Source organism: Camelus bactrianus, chromosome 5 (assembly GCF_048773025.1).
Source record: "Camelus bactrianus isolate YW-2024 breed Bactrian camel chromosome 5, ASM4877302v1, whole genome shotgun sequence".
Lineage (NCBI taxonomy): Eukaryota > Metazoa > Chordata > Mammalia > Artiodactyla > Camelidae > Camelus > Camelus bactrianus.
The window spans coordinates 79,334,172-79,353,232 of NC_133543.1; the positions used below are offsets into that span (position 1 = coordinate 79,334,172).

A 19,061-nucleotide genomic window follows, 5' to 3' on the forward strand; every position below is an offset into this window, starting at 1 on the left:
ACTGGCTGCTCTCGCCGACTCCGCCGTCCTCACGGACCTTTTCTCTCCGGGTCGTGTTTCCGGGCGGATCGTGCGAGGAGGAACGCGTTGGGGCCGGGGTTCCGAGGACTTTGAAGAGGACGGGCACGAGCAACCATGGCTGGGCGTCGCATCCCGGTACCCAGGCTGGAGGGGGTTTCGCAGGAGCAATTCATGGAGCAGCTATACCCTCAGGTGAGCCCCTCCCGCGAGACGGAACCGCCGGAAGCCAGAGGATACCCGAGCGGGTCCAAACGGGTTTCTTGCTACCCAGCGTGTGGGGACGAGGCTGCTGTCGGCTGAAGACGGCTGGTTGACTCTGCGGCCAAGGGAGAGGGCTCATGGGGGATGTTGACTGGCTCAGCTATTAAATTTTACAGAGAGAACTGCTTCACATTTTAGGGAAGCAGGATGACGGCGGAGAGCTGAATACGAGAAATATTTTGCCTAATAAGCACCTCTCGCTGCTTAGGGCGGCCTTACATAAGCCCTATCGCGGTATCTTCTGCCGTTTCCATGGCGACTAAGGGAAATATCCACCTCCCCCGACTCTTCCCATCTTCCAGTCCGACTTCCTAAATTCTAGTGGAGGTTTCGCGGATCCCCCCTGGTGGCGCAATGAGCGCCTGTCGGTTTACTCGAGTTACTGAATTCAAAGGAGCAATTTTTCACTGCACTGAGCCGAATCCCCCGAAAAACTTCCACTGGTCTTGGATTCTAACTAACGTAGGTTCTAGTTCCCACTTTCGACTCCCTTATATGTGTAATTTGAATCTTAGTTCTTTAACCGAAAACTCAGAGAAAAATATTAAGGGGGAGAAAACTGTTTTTACTAGCAGTGCTTTGCAGAGGAATCCAGGCTTCAGAAAAACTGAGAATAAAGAGTCCAGAAGATATTTAGAGAAAAAAACCCACAAGGTTACAGTTAGTCTGTTCAAGGTAGATAGCCCCCTGCTCCCCAGCTACTTTACTTGATATTTACATCTGTAAGGGTGGTTATAGAGCTACAGTTTGAGTATCACAAGAGTCAGGAATTAGGTTTTTTCCTTCAGAAATTAGCAACCTACAGGGAGTATTCAAGTCTTCATTTATTTCGGGAACTAGTGCTAAGTGGGTTGTTGTCCTCCCCACTCCCACCGCAGGACAAGTTAGTCTAAGATGCCTTCAGGGCAGTATTGTGAAGATTAAATGATGTATGTATGTGGAAGTGTTTTGTAACATGCATAGCAAAAAGTGTTTTGCAATTTAATCTTTCCAAACAGACATAGAATACGTCACAAAGAGCATCACCGAGTTTCATAAAATACAAACATCACTCTTGTCACAATGTAATAAAAGTAGAAATTAACAACTAAATTGTAGAACAAGACTTTACTACTTGGATATACTGAAGAAAAGCTGTGAGGGGGTATAGTCCTATCAGATTTTTAAACATGTTTTAATAAGCAACAGTGTGGTACAGGTGCATGAATAGACAGACCAGAGGGGTAGAATAGAAAGTCTGGATGGAGATAAATGTCACATATATGTGTGTGTGTGTGTGTGTATGTATATGTATGTGTGTGTTACATATGTATATACACATATATATACTTATGTATACACTCACACATATTTATCCAGACTCTGGATAAATTACCATTCATATGGAAATTTAGTATGTGATTGACATGACATTTTAAAAATCACTGGGGCAAAGATGAACTTCTAAATAGATGGTGCTTGGACAACTGGATAGTAATTTAGAAAATGATAAAGTTAGATTTATATCTGACACCATATATGAGAATAATCTCCAGATGGATCAGAGATAAATGTAGAAGCAGACTTCCTAAGTACTAGAAGAAAACATGGGTAAATGTCTCTGTAATCCAGTTCTGTGGAAGGGTTTTCTTAACTATGACTCAGGTATAATAAAAGAAAAGATTAAAATTTGAGTATGTAAAATACAAACTGGGAAAAATATTTGCAACATTTATTTCATTAAAGGGCAGTAAAAGCCCATGTGTGTAAAGAACTTTTAAAAATTAAGGGAGGAGGTGTCAAAAATCTGATTAAAAAGTGAACAATTGACAAAAAGATAAAAATGGCCTCTGCAACACATGAAAAGATGTTCAACTTTACTTATGAGAGAAATTAAAACTACACTGAGAAACCATTTATCTATCATGTAGACAAAAATCAAAAGGCTTTAATAATACACTCTTGGTGAGTCTGTGAAGAAACTGGCATGCTCACATTTAATGTCAAGTGGTTCAACTGTCATGGAGGGGAATTTGGCATGTCTAACAAAACTGCAGATGTGTTTCTAATATAGGAAGTCCTCTTTAGGAGGTTAATCTGGGGGTACACCTCCAACAGTATGAAAATATCTGGTGTTTATTATATTTGCACATTATTGCAAATAACCTAAAAACCTATGCATAGGATACTGATTGATTAAATTGTTTACACTGTGGTATACTAAGCCATAGAAAAGAATGAGGGAGATAATCTGAACTGATAGCAGTGATTTCCAGGATATATTTTTAGATTGAAAAAAAAAGCAAAATACAAGTGAAAATTCATAATAAGACTCTTTTCGTGTAAAAAAGAGGAGAAATAAGGAGGTATATACTATTATTTTTTATCACTTTGCAAGAAAGAAATAGAGTAACTGTAAGCTAGACAGTGAGACTGGTTATCTATAGGGGATGAGAGATTACAAGGTGGGTAAATGTAGATGTGGGGACCTTTTTATTTAATTTTGACTTTGGAGATCCCATTAATGTTTTCCATTCTAAAGTAACAGTCATAATAAAACTAACAAGCATGAGGAATAGTTCTTAAAAAATCAAACTCTAATATAGAATATAAAAGTAGCAAATAAACCTAAGTAAGGGGGAAGAAGAGAAGTAACCCCAAGTCACTTTTTTTTTCAGTGGAGGTACTGGGGATTGAATCCAGGACTTCCTGCATGCTAAGCATGCGCTCTGCCACTGAGCTTCTCTCCCATTCCCCCATCCACTTTTGAACACAGTACTTTGATTATATAGCCTCAGTCTAAAAACAAAAAGAACTGTAAACAATACTGAATTCGAGTTTGTAGGCTTTTTAAATAGTGGTATGACTTCACAATTGTAAAAGTACTTATTGTGACTCCTGAGATTGTACAATTGATTAAACATTGAGGATGATAGGAACCAGGTTTCTCACTAAGAGAAGGGAGGTTATGTATTTGTTAATAGTAAAGGTTAGAATAAATCTTGTGATATAAGATCAGAATTCAGAGGTATCAGTATTGGAAATATGGTTCGTCATACATCCATTAATTGCACTTGTGTTTGTAGTATATATGGAGAGAGAGGAATAGACATAATTATATGCATATGTGGGGTGTGTATATTTGGGGAGGAGGGAGTGAGAATATACACACCTTCATGTACTTCCTAACTCTGTCCCCTGAGAAGAACTAGAAGTAATGACACACCAATGGCAATGAACACATTGCTCCTTTCTACTTAGAGGTCAGTAAAGAAGGGTGCTTTGGATATGATCCAAAGTAAAGAAAAACTTTTCACTTTAAAAACTGTGCTGGGAGAAAAGCAAAGGCCCCAGAATATCCAAAGCAAACTTGAAAGAGAACAAAGTTGGAGGACTTAAACTACCTAGCTTTAAGATTTACTATAAAGCTAAAGAAATCAGTACAGTGTGGTACTAGCACCCAGATCATGGTTTCTAACTAGCATTCCCCACTAGAAGAAATGATTATAGGGCTGGGACAGAGATGTGAAAGGATCCCGGGTTGTGTTACTTTGCCATAAAGTGTTGAAGTGCTCAGGTAAAAAGTCGTAAGAGCCAGCTTGAAGGGGCTCTTACTGGACAAATCTGGGATAATTTGAGCATGAAAATTATATCCTGTAGATTATAGCTCAGTGAATAAAATGAATGGAGAAATTAGAACTGATTTTGACTTTAGAATATCGCCTAGCACACGTAGAAGATGATAGAGTGGTTTTTTAAAATCACAGTTTTTACACTCATCATAGCAATCCTTGATTTAGGCAGTTGATAAAAATTAACATCACAATAATAGGGAAAATATTGTGTGCCACCTCCCATGTTGCACTGAGAGGGGCACAACATTCCTTCCAGAAGTGTATAACTTGAATCTCATCATGAGGAAACATCAGATACTCCCAAATTGAAGGGCAGTCTACAAAATAACTGGCCTGTGCTAGTCAAAAATGTCAAGGTCTTAGAAGAAAAAGTCTGAGGAACTGTTTCAGATTAAAAGATACAGTAATTAAATGCAATGTGACATCTCAGAAATAGGAAAAATATAAAGGCTGTTATAAAGACAATTAGCAAAATTTAGGTACAGACTTAAGTATTATATCAGTGTTAAATATAATTTTGATAAGTATTCTGTGGTTATGTAAAAGAGTGTCTTTGTTTTCAGAAAATATACTCGAATTTTAGAGATAAAGGATCATGATATCAGCAATTTACCCTGAAATAGTTCAGAAAAAAATTAAATTATCTTTAATATGTCTCTCTCTATACACACATGGTGAGAGTGAGAGCAAATGGTAAAGTAAGTGGGGCAGAATGTTAAATTAACAGCTGGTGAATCAGAGTAAATAGTATATGGGAATTCTTTATAATGTTCTTGCAACTTTTCCGTAAGTTTAGAATGGTATTGAATAATTACAAACAATATTTGATATTAAGTACAAATTTTAATCATTTGTATTTTTTGTCATACATAACACTCATGAAGATGTTTTAAATAATGTTGAGATTTCTCTTGTTCCTAAGCTTACAATGCTACTGCTGTTTTGTTTGGTTTTGTTGCTGAAATTTTGTTCTAATTATATTACATGGATGCTCCTCCTGTTTCAGTTACAGCATAAATTACCAAAATTTTACGTTTGAGCATCTTGGGCTCAAGAATCATTTCTTATTTGTTTTTGTCCTTTTATTACCAAATACAACTCCTGCTATATTCTTGGTTTTCCTTAATTTTTTATTGTGTTTTTTCCACACTTACAGAGAAAGCCTCTAGTGTTGGAAGGAATTGATTTGGGGGCATGTACAAGCAAATGGACAGTGGATTACCTAAGCCAAGTCGGAGGGAGGAAAGAGGTGAAGATTCATGTTGCTGCAGTTGCCCAGATGGACTTCATTAGTAAGAACTTTGTATATAGGTATTTTCTTCTGAGGTTTACTCTGGGGATACAGATAACTTTTTTTAAACATTTAAGGTATTTTTGCATTGTACAAAGACCAAATGGCATTTCCTCATTTGTCTAGTTTGATATAATCATGGCATAGCTTACTGATTTTTAAAGAATGGCTTTTGAAAGACGAGAATTCTGAGCTTACATAATTATACAAAGACAAAGACCATTTTTAAAATAAGAGTGTATGCCCAATACCTCCTGGAGTCATGGAGGGAACAGGGCATTTTTGTAACTCGAGTTAGATTACATCTAAAGTTGGGTGTGCAGTATTCATTCAGTGCTTAATTAATTAGTTGATCCTCCCACAATAGTAATTGTTATCTAGAGTAGTAAATTCTCAGGTTTTTCTTCATAACCTATTTTGAATTTAAATGCTCTTATTTTTGGAACATTTTCTAATTCCAAATTGTTTTTAGATAAGTACAAGCTCATGTTTTTTTTCTGCCCTTTCCAGAAATATAGGACAAGTGGTTGCTATGTTTGGTATAATCTTTCATCAACTTGGATAACTTTAAAAAAAGTTCTCCTTTCACAAAATAACTTTAATGGTTACCGTTTCATGCCTTGGGATCTTTAAAAGTAAGAAATACTTAAAAGCTGCTGAATGTTTAAACTTGAAAGCTTAAAGACTGTAATCTTAATCTTAAGTCTTATAGATTTAATACACTATTTATTCCCATGAGTTAATCCCTTGAATTTCATTAAAAATGTTAAATTTAAAAACAAACAACTTTCAAATTCTGAGCACGTGCAGTTCCCAGCAAATTCAGTCTATTGAAAAACCATGTCGTTCACAAAAGACTGATTTTTAAAGAAAGGTAGCTCTTACTGTTCCTTCCAGAGTTTGGAGATGAGTTAAACAGAGCTTCTAATGTCCAGGGGCATTCTTTTCTCATTAGACTTTTCCAAGCTCATATAGCAGCCTGCCAAAGCATTTCTCGGTTTTTGATCCTTTGAATATTCACCATTATAGTTTCAGTTTTTAATAGGCCATTAATTGAATTTAATTGCCATAAGTTTTTCCAAGTTGTAAGAACTTTTCATTTTTTATTAAATCACAAAAGTGGAAGAAAGTGGTGGAATGATGAGCATTTTTCAGCCTGCGGTTAATGATGTTTATTTTTCGGGGAGCCCAGTGCCTTAACAAGTGGGTATTGAAACTTCATCTTGAATTGCCTTGATATTGTGTCATGTCCTATAAACTTTTCAAAACATGTTTTTGAAGCGCATATATTATGTAATAGTTCCTAACCCAGCTTCCTCCAAGCCTTTCACTACAGCTACTAAAGAATTGCAAGATTATTTTCTTAGAGGAAGAAAGAAAATAGATCTGGTCATTTTTGGCAGTTGTCAGGGAGTAGGAAAGAGGGGAGGCATCTAGGCCAAAGAGGGGCTAGAAAGTTGAGAAATCCTACACACGTGTATCATTATTATCACTTCAGTTTAAGGTTGCATTTTTGCTTATTGAACATTTGAAGATAAGTATGTTTCCAAGTCTTAGCTTTGATTTCTTTCCTCTTACTACCTCTCACTAGTCTTCCAGAGACAGTATACTATGAAAAAAAAGAGCCTTGTGTAGTGTTGGCATTCTCATGGTCGTAGATTTTTTTTTAAGTCTGAATCTTATATAAACTTTGGTTTGCTGCTTCTACTTATCACATCATCTAGTTCCTGTCATCGTCCTGTTTTCATTGTGTATTGTACTTTCGTCATTCCTAATCTTGATTTTGCAAAGCAGCCTTTCCAAAATGGGGAGCAGGACAGTACCTAATTTTTCTTCTTCTTTTTCTAAATGTTGGTAACTACTTGCATGCTGCCATATTATTGTTATTAACCCCACCATCTGTCCTTTATCAGGCATCCTAGATTACTCATTTAAACTTCAGAACAATCTGTGAAGTAGATTTTTTAAATAATAATTACACAGATGGGAAAATGGAAGCTTGAAAGTGTTAAATAACTGACCCAGGGTTGTATAGCTTGAAATGATGGAACCAGAACTTGTACTCAAATTTCCCTGACTCCATGGAGTCCTAATGATTCTAACCCTTCTTTGATACTACCGCCCTTACCAGTCTGTGTGTCAGTCCAGACAGGTGGAACTTCTGTATCAGATGCCCTTCTTTTTGCATCTATCCTATGCATAGATAAGACCTCAAGGCCAAGGAATTTCGCAATTCATATAACCTCATTTCCCCACCTCTCAGCTTTGCTTTTGCAGAAGCTCTGACACTACCTAAGGGAGAAGGTTGCTGGAGGCAACCACATTCTGATTCTCTGGACTGAGCTACTCTATCTGCCTGTTCTTGTAAAGGTCTGAGGTTCTCTAGTTAAAAAGCAAACCCTGGAAACTACACCAATTACAGAGGTAGCTCTGGGCCAGAGAGGTTTCCACATTGTTCCCAAACTCTTCAAAGATGCTTTGCTAAGAGTGAAGGGTAAATGGTGAGGTCAGAGATGGAAAACACCGAACAAATACATTTGTTGATATTATTAGGCAGAAACTATAGTAGGAGATTGGTCTGAGTAGATGACAGACTCCTTTCTTCTCTGTTGCTGTGCTCACTCTACAGAATTATCAGCAGTGTCCTCAAATTCACATTGACACCCACTAGTTCATAATCTGTCATCAGATCCACTTAGCTTTGCAAAAGGATACAAGGCAGGAAACAGCATTCTGGCAGGATAGTATCAGTGAGAGTGCTTACACCAATCCAGGTTCTGCTTTTTGGCTCACTGAGTGACAGCTTACTTAGAAGGGTGCAAGACTAGAGGCAAGACTAGCTTTGTTAAGCCACATAGTCCACAGAAACCACTAACGTGAAACGGCTCATGAACTTAGCTTCTAGGTACATACTCAGTTACTAAATTATATTGCACACAGGGACACCAAATCCTCTGCTTCCTAACAAGTGTTTGTAGTCGATTAACAGTCCTTCTAGTCCAGATATAATTCACCAGTCAAGGGTGATTTTTATAATAAACAACATTACTTGATCTAACAGCTGATATTTCACATTTATCTTAACCCAGTATGTTTCTAGGAAAACATTGCAAGGTCATCTTACAGAGGAGAAAGGGCTAACCCTTTCTCTTCACCTCCTCAGTACAGATTTCAAGTGGAAAGACATTTGGTAGTAACAGTGAAAGGTTACAACTCTTAATCAGAGGTGTGGAGGCTGGAGTGCAGTGCAGGAGGAGAGGGGAGTGTTTTGCTCAGATGCTTTTGAAGACTTCACTGTCTCGGTGTTCCTGATAAGGTATCCTCTTCTGGCAGTGAACAGTTTTGATTTTAGAAGGTTGAAGGGATAGAATGACCTAGAGAAAAGATAGCCCTCCGGGCTCAAGAGAGATAAGGAAACAAACTTTCCTTCTATGATGTTTAGCCCTGTTCACCAGGATGACAGGAGATGGGTATTTGGGCAGAAATATTGAAGAAGAATAAAACTTGGTCACTACTGGGTTTCTTCTTGAGCTATTCCTCAGGAGCCCTGAAATGATAGACAATGGTGCAAGAGGATGAGAGAAGTTTTGTGTGGTAGTGCCAGAAGGCAGGAAGATTGGTGAGAGGGGGAGGGACTTTGTATTCATTGGACCATTTGCCTGTTGTCTCTTCCAAAGGAGCACTAGCAGTTTGTCCCATTCATCACAAGACTTCTTGTGTCTTTTTTTTTTTTTTTGCCATGATACTTGAAAATTGGTAACAATAACAGCTTGAAATTTTGTGTATTTCCAACAGCAGCTTGGAATAGGAGTATATTAACATGAGACGAATCCTTCTGTACCATATTTAAAAATCTTTAATTTTTGAAATCAAAACTTCAGACCACCTAGGTCAAGTAAGCTTACCACTAAATGAATTTTGAAAATTTAGAATTCCACATAATGGGTTATAATAAAAATTATGGATATCATAAAACAGAAGATCATATCCAACTCCAACAAGCATATATATAGAGAGAAAGAGTAACTAGAGTGTTACTAGTTGATTTATTATTACTAAGTCCAAGGATTCTTTTGCGTTTATTTCAGAACTTTACCTTTTGACAAGTTGGTCCAGAGAGCAGCTGAAGAAAAGCATAGAGAATTCTTTATTTCAGAGGTAATTGCTTTTAACACATTTTTTAAAGAAAGCATTAGTATGTATATACTAAGCTATTTTCTCAAAGAACATTAGCTATGTAAGAGCTGTAGCCTTCCATATATTGTAGCTGTGCTATTTATTAGATCCATAAGATTTTTGTGACTAACTAAATAAAATCTGTAGAGTACAGCACAGTGCCTGAGATGTAGGAACTACACACTAAATGTTAGCAATTAATATTATTTCCTTTGAAAATGTGTTGGTCTGATATGCTAAGTTCAAATACTAATGGAGAACTTTATTTTCATATCTTACTATTAGACTGTTTCTGTATTTTATTATTGTTATTATCAACATGATTTTCATTGTGTGTATTTCCTATAACATTTGTTCAGGATTAAATGCAGAAGAATTCTACTTACCTACATTATAATCCAGCTTTAAATAATTCAATTAAATTTCTTGAGATAAGGCATTGAGGCTTTTATAAATACATTTTTTAAAAAAGTTTACTGTGTTATCTCAAAAGCACATTTAAAATTGCTTTTTAAGCTTTGAATAAATCTGTTGTCTGCATCTGAGACAGCTGGGCTGGTGGTCAGTTTGGTTGCAAAAAGAGCTGCATTTTCACAGTTCTCTCATCAGGTAATGTTTACACTAGATCCACTAGTATCCCTACAAACTCCTGAGCTCTGTGATTCTATAGTATGACTAGAATGTCTACTAAAACAGTCCATTAGCTATTCCTGAAAAATGTTCTTTCACTTTTTAGCCATGCTTTAACATATGTGTTCAGTTGCCCTTTGATACTTTTCCTGTCCAAGGGAAGCAGCACAGATTTAAATAGCCATGAAATGTCAAGTGAAGTAAAAGAAATACAGACAAGATAAAGGGATTAAAGTCCAAAAATTAGGGGGTGTGTGTAAATAAGTAGAATATGGACTGTCAGTTTGGTTCTCGAGAAAGCAGGTGCTAAGATGGAATTAGGAGGGCAAAAGTTTTATTGGGGAATACCTGTGAAGGGAGAGGAGAGGATTGGGTAGGGGAGCCATCAGACAGTGATGCAGAGCCGACGGTCTCTGCGCCAGCTCAGTGTGGAACTCCTGAGCAGACTGTCTCTTAGAAGAGTCCTGTCTTGGGTAGCAGTGTCTAGGCCTTTTTCCATCTTGCTTAGTCACTGGTTGGGGCTACCCCAAGAAGAGCATGACCTTTAGTTCAAAGGGTGAGGTGGACCTGAAGGAATTAACAGCTGGCAGCTGTAAGTTAATCACACTCCTTACAACTAAACAATGAATCCTTTCTTGTGGGGGGATCAGCGGTGCATCTCAGTATCTGCCACATGAATTAATTTTTGAAATCATGAATTAATTTTTGAAATCATGAAACATTAGAAGTGGTGGAAAGACCTTAGAACTTTGAAGAACAGACTTTGAAATCCATTCAGCCAGTAATAAGTCTCTGAAGCTTATTTGATATAGTACTAGTTAAAATTCTAAAAACAGTGAATCTAGGAGTTTGATTAAATTTTTGATCCCAGATGTGTATTATATTGTAAAGGTAAATAAGAAATATTTAGAAGTTTGTGTTCTAATGGTCAGTGTAGGTATAAAAGAGGCAGAGTCCTTGAGTTGGGCTGCCCCTGTGCTTGACCTGATGTATCTCAGTTCTCTGATTCTTACAGGAAATGCAGGCAGTACAATGCTTTATAATTCAAATAGTTGCCTATTGGAGCTACTCAGTGAAGTTATAAATGACAGTTTCTTAAAGCATCAACTTAAATTTACTGCTATGAAATGACATATTTCTGTTTCATACATGAGCTGACTGTTAAGGATTTGGCTTCAGAATTATGTGATCAGAGATAAGCTTAGCTTGATAAAATGCAATGTTTCAGTTTTTTTAAAAATTTATTTTTGAAAGTATAAAGTATTTTATTTAGCTTCTGTTCTGCATTTGTATTGTATTCATGAAGTCTGTTTGGGACCTCAACAGTACTCTGAGATCACGTGTGCTATACAAATGAGAATTCTTTTAAGTCTTAGGACACTGTTAAAATCCTAACTAATTTGGAATATAAAGTCTAAATTAAGCATTGTGGCTTTAGGTGTAGTATGTGTGTGCTGCCTTTAGAATTTACCTAATGCTCTGTGGATTCAGTCATTATTACAAGCAGCAAATAAAAACAGTTCTTCATATGGCCACCAGAGAGCATTAGTAGAAAGGGTAAGAAAACAACTTTTTCAAAAATGACTTAACTGGGTTAGATTGCATTCTCATATTTTTAAGTGAACACTGTTATTATTTTTCTTCGGAATATTTAAGGATGAGAAGTACTATCTTCGATCACTTGGAGAAGACCCTAGAAAGGTAAGAATTCTGAATGTAAAGAGTCTTCTACTCAAATATCTCCACAATTAAGAAACTAATTCTACTGTATTTTATACAGATGGCCATTCAGCTAATAAAATATAACCTAAAATAATTATAAAGTCCTGAATAATTCATTATATAAGCTTTGATATGTATTCAGAGTCAAATTAATATGGACACAGTATTAAGTAGTGGTCTCTAAAATGATCAAGTCAGATTATATTTTTTCCCTTCATGACACCATAATTTCGTTACCTTCTTTTAGTCTTCTCTCTTAGTAGAACCCACAGGCTTTACATAGCTGTTAACATTCAAGCTGATGACTTCTAAACTTAAAGTACTTAATATTAGAGTAAATGACAATTATATGATTCTTGCTTAAAGTAGGAAGAACTTTTCTATTAATGAAGCATATTAAGCTTAACAATAGTGATATTGTTGAATCTGCAGTCTTGTTCCGCAGTCTGTCATTCTTTCATTTGAAAGATCATGAGTGGGACATTGTGCTGTACACCAGAAATTGACACATTATAACTGACTGTACTTGAATAAAAAATAAAGAAAGAAGATTTTAAAAAAAGAAAGATCATGTGTTGACTATGACATCCTAATATTTTAAAGCAGTGAACAAACAGTTTTGCCCCATTCCTCCTTAATATGGGTTCTGTTGGCAGCCTTAGATAAAGTAACCATTATGCCAATATTGTATTTATAATTAAAGTTCTCCCTGTGTTTCTTTCAATGCAGGATGTTGCAGATATCAGAAAGCAGTTTCCTTTATTGGAAGGAGATATTAAGTTTCCACAATTCTTCAAAGAAGAGCAGTTCTTTTCCAGTGTTTTTCGAATTAGCTCACCAGGGTTACAGCTTTGGACCCACTATGATGTATGATACATAAATGAGAAATCTTAAAACTACAATAGCCCTTTAGAATTTATAGACTTAATATTCACAGTTTTAACTTTCTGTAGGCTACCCCAAAGATCTTTAACATATAATTTGTTGAAATACGAAATTTGAAAACGGGTGCTCTGCAAGGCGGTAGTATAGGAGTGAATTATTTATTTAGCTAATGCCAAAGCCTAGTTAGTTTCTCACATTTGCATTTCCCTGTGGTCTTGTTTTTAGTTCATTATATATTTACTAAATTTTATAAAGTAGTTTTTTTAAATGTGAAAAATGGGCACCAGATGAGGGGGAAAATTGTGAAAGTAGAAAAAGTGTTAAGTTTGTGATCTGTGAGGATGTTGACATACACATGACTGAATGGAACCTTTATTTAGGAGAAAGGCGGAAGCTTGTGGAGAGCCATTTCTAGTTATGAGAATTTGGGGGTATCTGAAGGTCTTAGGATATATATCCCTTGAGAATGTCAAATGTAAACTGTATTGAGCAGCAAGATGTGTAGAATATTGATCTTGATCATTCATTTATTCTATGGTGTTATAATTTTATTTGCTTAAATATATGCATATAAATACCTAAAAACATTAAAAATCTAGTATTGTGTTTGGTTTGGTGTTGGGTGGAGAAATTTAGAAGGCTTTAAAGCAATACCTAATAGGTTTCTAAAGATAAAAGAATATTTTTAAAAATTCTAAATCAGATGTAATAAGGTTTTATAAATGCGTTGTATAATTCAGCTGAGGACCTCTTGGGAGGATTTTAACATAGCTCTATAATTAAATGAGATAGATATATAAAGTCTTAGGTTTTTTTTTTAAGATTTTATTTATATGAATGATAATGTGAGAAAATGATGTGATAATTCATACATTTTTAACTAAAGTCAATAACTTTTTAAAATTTTATGTAGTATCCCTTTATAAAGCTTTTCTTAAATTGAAAATAAAAATAAGTCAAAGAACTTCCAGTTACGCAGTTAAAAGTTTATATAAGTCAAGGGTTAGTGGTAAAAGGAGAAATGCTTAGGTAAAAGTAATATATACATAATCATGAATATATCTTGCTTAGTATATATTTTAATTCTTTAGCTGAGAAGTAGGTAGCTCTGCCTTTTTAACATTTTTCAAAATTTGTACTAATGCAGTGTACCCTTACATACATTGGAAAACTCCATTAATTAGTTCATCAAAATTTGCCAAGTCACAGTCTATAGAAATAATTTGGAAATCAAGATTCACACCTATAATCAAATTATGGTTGGCTGTACGGTGGGAGGGTTTAGCGATGGTTGCAACAGCAGAACCATGTACTTTCCCAACACCTAAGTGCTAAGTGCTTTCAGTCTGTTGTCTGATGTCGGCCTTATAGCATTCCTTGACAGAGACATAAAATAGATACTTACAAAGGGAGCCTCAAATAGGTGTAGCAACATTCATTGTCATAATGGTGGGGCAAAGCAGGTCTGACTTCAGATTTCCCATGGTAAGGCAGTGCTGCCGAAATGTCTGTAATAAAGCCACAGTTTTGTTTGGAATGTAAATGTTTTCGTTGTTAAAATATTACCATGAGAGTTTTAGGTAGTGAGTCAGGTTTTTATTAAAGGATAGGATTTGCAGTTAACTGTTTGGAATACTATTGGGTCTGTTTATTTGAATTTTAGATAACTGGTTATCATTAAGTTCTTATTTATCTTCAGGTAATGGATAACTTCTTAATACAAGTGACAGGAAAAAAGCGTGTTGTACTGTTCAGTCCCCGAGATGCCCAATATTTATATTTATCAGGTACTATTTTTTTAAGTTTGTATTTCTAAAGTCTCTTTTATTCAATTAGTCTTTTTTAGAAGTTTCTTCATTGTCATAGAAAAACTTTTTAGGGCTTCTTCCTAATTGTGATGTATTGTATTCTCCGTGTACGTATATACATGTGATGATAGGCTATCTGAAGAATGAGATTTCCAAATTATCTTAATTACTTGGATGTCAGTGGTTATAAATAAAGGCTGAGTCACTGAGAATTATCTTAGATTTTAGGAGAATAGTAATGGGTACAGTAAGTAACCATACAGAAAAAATTACTTTTTCAAATTTATATTTGTGGTTACTGTTTTTTAAAAAAATGCTAACTTTACTCAATCTATATTATTATTATTTTTTGGAACTTTTCAGGTACTAAATCAGAAGTACTGAATATAGATAACCCAGACTTAGCTAAATATCCACTGTTTTCCAAGGCAAGATGGTACGAATGTTCCCTCAAAGCTGGAGATGTATTATTCATTCCTGGTAAGAGTTCTAGACCTCAGTAATTTGCTGTTTATAACATCTGTACTCTGTCATTCATCCACTATGATTTGCAAAAGTATATTTTTTATATGTATCCTGTCCTATACAAGATGATTTTTATACACAAAATGTCTGTGTATTTAAAGTATGCTTAGGTAAATTCTTATAAAATTAAGCCTTGTTTTTCAAAGACAACCTATAAAGTAATACTATACTCTTAAGTTATTTTATTAAAAGATATTAAGCAAGATACTTTATACTGAGAAAAGATTGTACCTGGTGGTTGTTTTAAAATCTTTTTATTTTTAAAATTTACACATTGTAGAACTATGTCACTTAAGTATTTACCAAGAAATAGTAAATATATTTCAGAGCCAACACAGATTAGAGACTTTATTAAATATCAAAATGTTGTAATCTCATCATCTGTGATGTCTTTGGTATGCATTATTTTTCTGTAGTCTGAATTAGTGTCACTTAATTTCTTTAAACGGTAAATAGGCATTAGTAGTTGTTAGTAACCAGTGATCTTAACATCTATAATTGTGCAAACTGAATACCTGATTATAAAAATCATAATTAAGATTAAAGAGATTCATTAACAAATTCTATGTCTATAATTGTATTTTCTGTATCTAAGTTAATATATTTATAATCATTAATAGCTCTTTTCAGTGATTAAGTTTAAAAAGTATTAATAAAAATATGATGATCTCATTTGGGGCTAGATTATAAATTCTTTGAGGACAAGGAACCATGTCTTGTTAAATCATTGTGTTCCCCAAAGGGCCTGATAAAATGTCCTTCCCATAGTTATGTGTAAAAATTTGATACATTGACTTCTTTTATTCATTGAAAACAACTAGCACACTATTTTTTAAATCCATTGCCATTACTTGCATTTTGGTGTTTTGTATCTTGAGAGGATGTTAAGGGCTATACGGTTTTCCCTTATTCTGTACACAACTTTAAAAAAGGAAAACAAAACAAAACCAGAAATACTGAACATTTATTTGCATGTATTTTGAAAAAAAAGTGTAAGTCCCATCTTCGGATTTAAATTTAACAGAATGGTTAGCTTTGTTTCTGTTATTTTGAATAAGTAAAAAAATATTTTGAAAGAAAAAGTAGTTAGATTAAAACCATGTTTGAAAACTAGTTTGTAAATCAAAATATTTTAAGCTTTTGTTTTTCCTAGAGCCCTCTTAGAATGAGTTTGTTTCTAAAATTCGGCGTGTTGTACATCTTCCCTTCTCCCTTTCATAAGATTAGACCTTTCCTGATGTGACTGGTATTTCATCTTTACGTGGCACTGCTTTAGTATTCCTTTAGCACCTATATTTTGAAAATGTTTAGGGCTCAATTAAAAACAAAGAAGTAAACTTTCTAGTGGAAGTAAAATATTAATTAGCTATGTGATAAAAGTTTACTCATCCTCTCCACCACCAAAATATTTGCTTTAGTTTTATATACTTATTGTAAAGAAGCTGAAAAAATATAGTGATTATAATTGCATTAGAAGGATAAAACTGAGGAGGTTACAATGAATGCAAATTTAAGCAAGTTAGGAAACCATCTGCAGTTTGAACAGGAAGTCTTTGAGAATAAAAGTACTGTACTGAGTCAGAAAAGGTCAAAGATACTCAAATAATTGAAATGTTCTGTGTATAAAAAATAAATACTTTTGATGTGGTTGTGTGACTCAGGAAGTGTAAACAAGTAACACAAAACACAGCCCCAAATTATAGAACCATAAAACAAATAGAACTTTATTATGCCTTTCAAGTTAAAAGGAAAAATTGCTACTTCCAAAGGTTTTAAATGTAGAGTTATGCTATTGACACTTTAAATTGGTTGGCAATTCATAAAAGTTAAAATGATTCTGTTAAAAGCTGGGAGTGTGCTAACGAAGGGATCTAGTTACAAGAATTATTTCTTGCATTGGCTATATGCAATTCGTGATATTTCACTGACATTTTGGGTTTTTTTTTTTTTTTAACTCTAGCTTTTATTTTTAACTTGTTTTTTTAAAAATTTCTCCAGCTTTATGGTTCCATAATGTAATTTCTGAAGAGTTTGGAGTGGGAGTGAATGTCTTCTGGAAGCACCTTCCATCTGAATGCTATGATAAAACAGATACCTATGGAAACAAAGATCCCACAGCAGCATCAAGAGCTGCACAAATTTTGGACAGAGCCTTAAAAACCCTGGCTGAATTACCAGAGGAATATAGGGACTTTTATGCCCGGCGAATGGTCTTACACATTCAAGACAAAGCCTACAGCAAAAACTTTGAATAAATAATGAAGTGACTGCAGTGAACATAAACTTTTAAATACAGTTCAGCTCAAATATTGGAAAAGTATAATAAGATATAAATTATTTTTTAAAGATTTATTCTTTGTTGAAATAGGAAAGATAAATCAATCTTAAGACTTATAGATTAAATAAGTATCAAGGCCTGTTTGTTTGGTACCTACTTAATACAGACTGTTTTGAATGAAAGAACGCTGAGTGGGACCATTCTTTAGCTTTCAGATGCAAATAACTGAAAATCTAACTTTAAATGACCTAAACAATAAGAAAATGTGTTGAATCATTATATATGAAGTCTACTGATAAAAAGGGCTCCAGTATTTCTGTTCCAGTGATTCTGTAGCATCACCAAGAACCTCTGGTTTTTTCCTCCCGTTTTCAACCACAGCATTGGCTTCATCTTAGGGCTGGCTGCCCTCCTGGTCATGGGATGGTTGCCAGTAGCAGTTGGGGCCCTGTTCAATTTCATTTACATGCAGTGAGGAGTCAGGCAGGATGCCAGGGGTCCTCTCTTAATATGCAAAAGCTTTCCCAAGATTTGCCACCAGATGCTTGGGTCTCATTGATCTAAAGGGGCTTAGACCTGTCCATCCTTGACCCAGTCACTGGTAGAGGATATGGGTAACCCTTAGGTCATTTGGGTCTGCTGGAGCTGAAAGTAGAATCTGCTTCCTCTGAGACACATGAGGTGTATATATATATACATGGGGCAGAATGGATAGTTTTTAAAATCAGAATTCTGATAAGGAAAAAATGTGGGCAAGCACAGTCTCTACTACATTAATCTTTTGAGCTTTTTATAACATGCAGATGGCTAGGCCTCACCTTTGTGGATACTGTGTTTGGAGTTTGTCATAGGAATCATTTACTAGATCTTATAGATTGTTCTGATGCATAATCAGGATTGAGAACAACTGGATTACATGATAGTACTTTGGACTATTAGTTTTGTGTTTTGTCCAAAACAAATGTTTGCTCTTATTCTGGTCTTTCTTGGTATCCTGTGTAAGTCAGGCCTGCCCCTTTTTTCAGTTTTTGAATGTCAGAAAATATTCACATCGGTTTTCATTTATACCTACAGTTAAACTTTAACCTAATTCAAGTTTTCCCCACTAAATGTATTCCACTATTCTTTTTTAAATTAGATTTTTTTTTAAGAACGAATACATGAGAGATCCCAGTAATGTTGTCATCATTGAAGACAATAAGCCATTGTCTATGGATCTGTGCCATTCTTTGTTTTGCACCTAGTAATTATATTGCAGTGTCACTGAAGAAAGACCAAATACAGTTACTGAATATAAATATGCCCATCTAAAGCATCTGAGTACGTCAATTTAGTGCATTTTAATTACGGAGAAAATTTTCTCTATTAAAAAAGAATTCATCCACTCATACTCTGTGTTTGGAGTTGGATTAATTTCAGATATAAAAAGCAAATTACAACAAAAAAGAAAGGAAAATTATATAAAAAATTGTTCTCAACTTCTTTGGTATCTCTGGGAAGAGAGATTGAAGTTAGGGTAACAGAAGTTAGGTCTGTCAGAAAAAGAATTGGTTTATTAGCCAGATCTAATTATTAGATTTTGATCTTTGGTTATTTCTTAGGTTAACCAAAAACTTCTTTAATGATTCCTTTTCCTTAGGCAAGAAAAAGAAAAAAAAAAAAAAACCCTGTTAGTTTGAACAGTATTTATAGTCAGCTGTTTAATAAGCCCCCTTTTTTTAAACGGTAAGAGAATCCATGCAAAATACACATGTACAGAGTAATGTAGAAAACTAGGAAGTAAAACAGATTACAATTTGGCTAATGAATATTCATTTTAATTCAGTTTATTTGGAAAATAAACTGGATGA

At 34.8% G+C, this 19,061-nt stretch overlaps 1 protein-coding gene across 1 annotated transcript; it reads left to right on the top strand.

Moving 5' to 3' along the window:
* On the top strand, positions 1-18,599 carry TYW5 (tRNA-yW synthesizing protein 5). Its single transcript, XM_010971895.3, has 8 exons — positions 1-213; positions 5,053-5,207; positions 9,276-9,345; positions 11,650-11,694; positions 12,445-12,582; positions 14,300-14,387; positions 14,772-14,888; positions 16,932-18,599. The coding sequence occupies exons 1-8, from the start codon at positions 136-138 to the stop codon at positions 17,186-17,188; spliced, it is 948 nt and encodes a 315-aa protein (XP_010970197.1). The 5' UTR covers positions 1-135; the 3' UTR covers positions 17,189-18,599.
* The last annotated feature ends 462 nt before the right edge of the window (positions 18,600-19,061 follow it).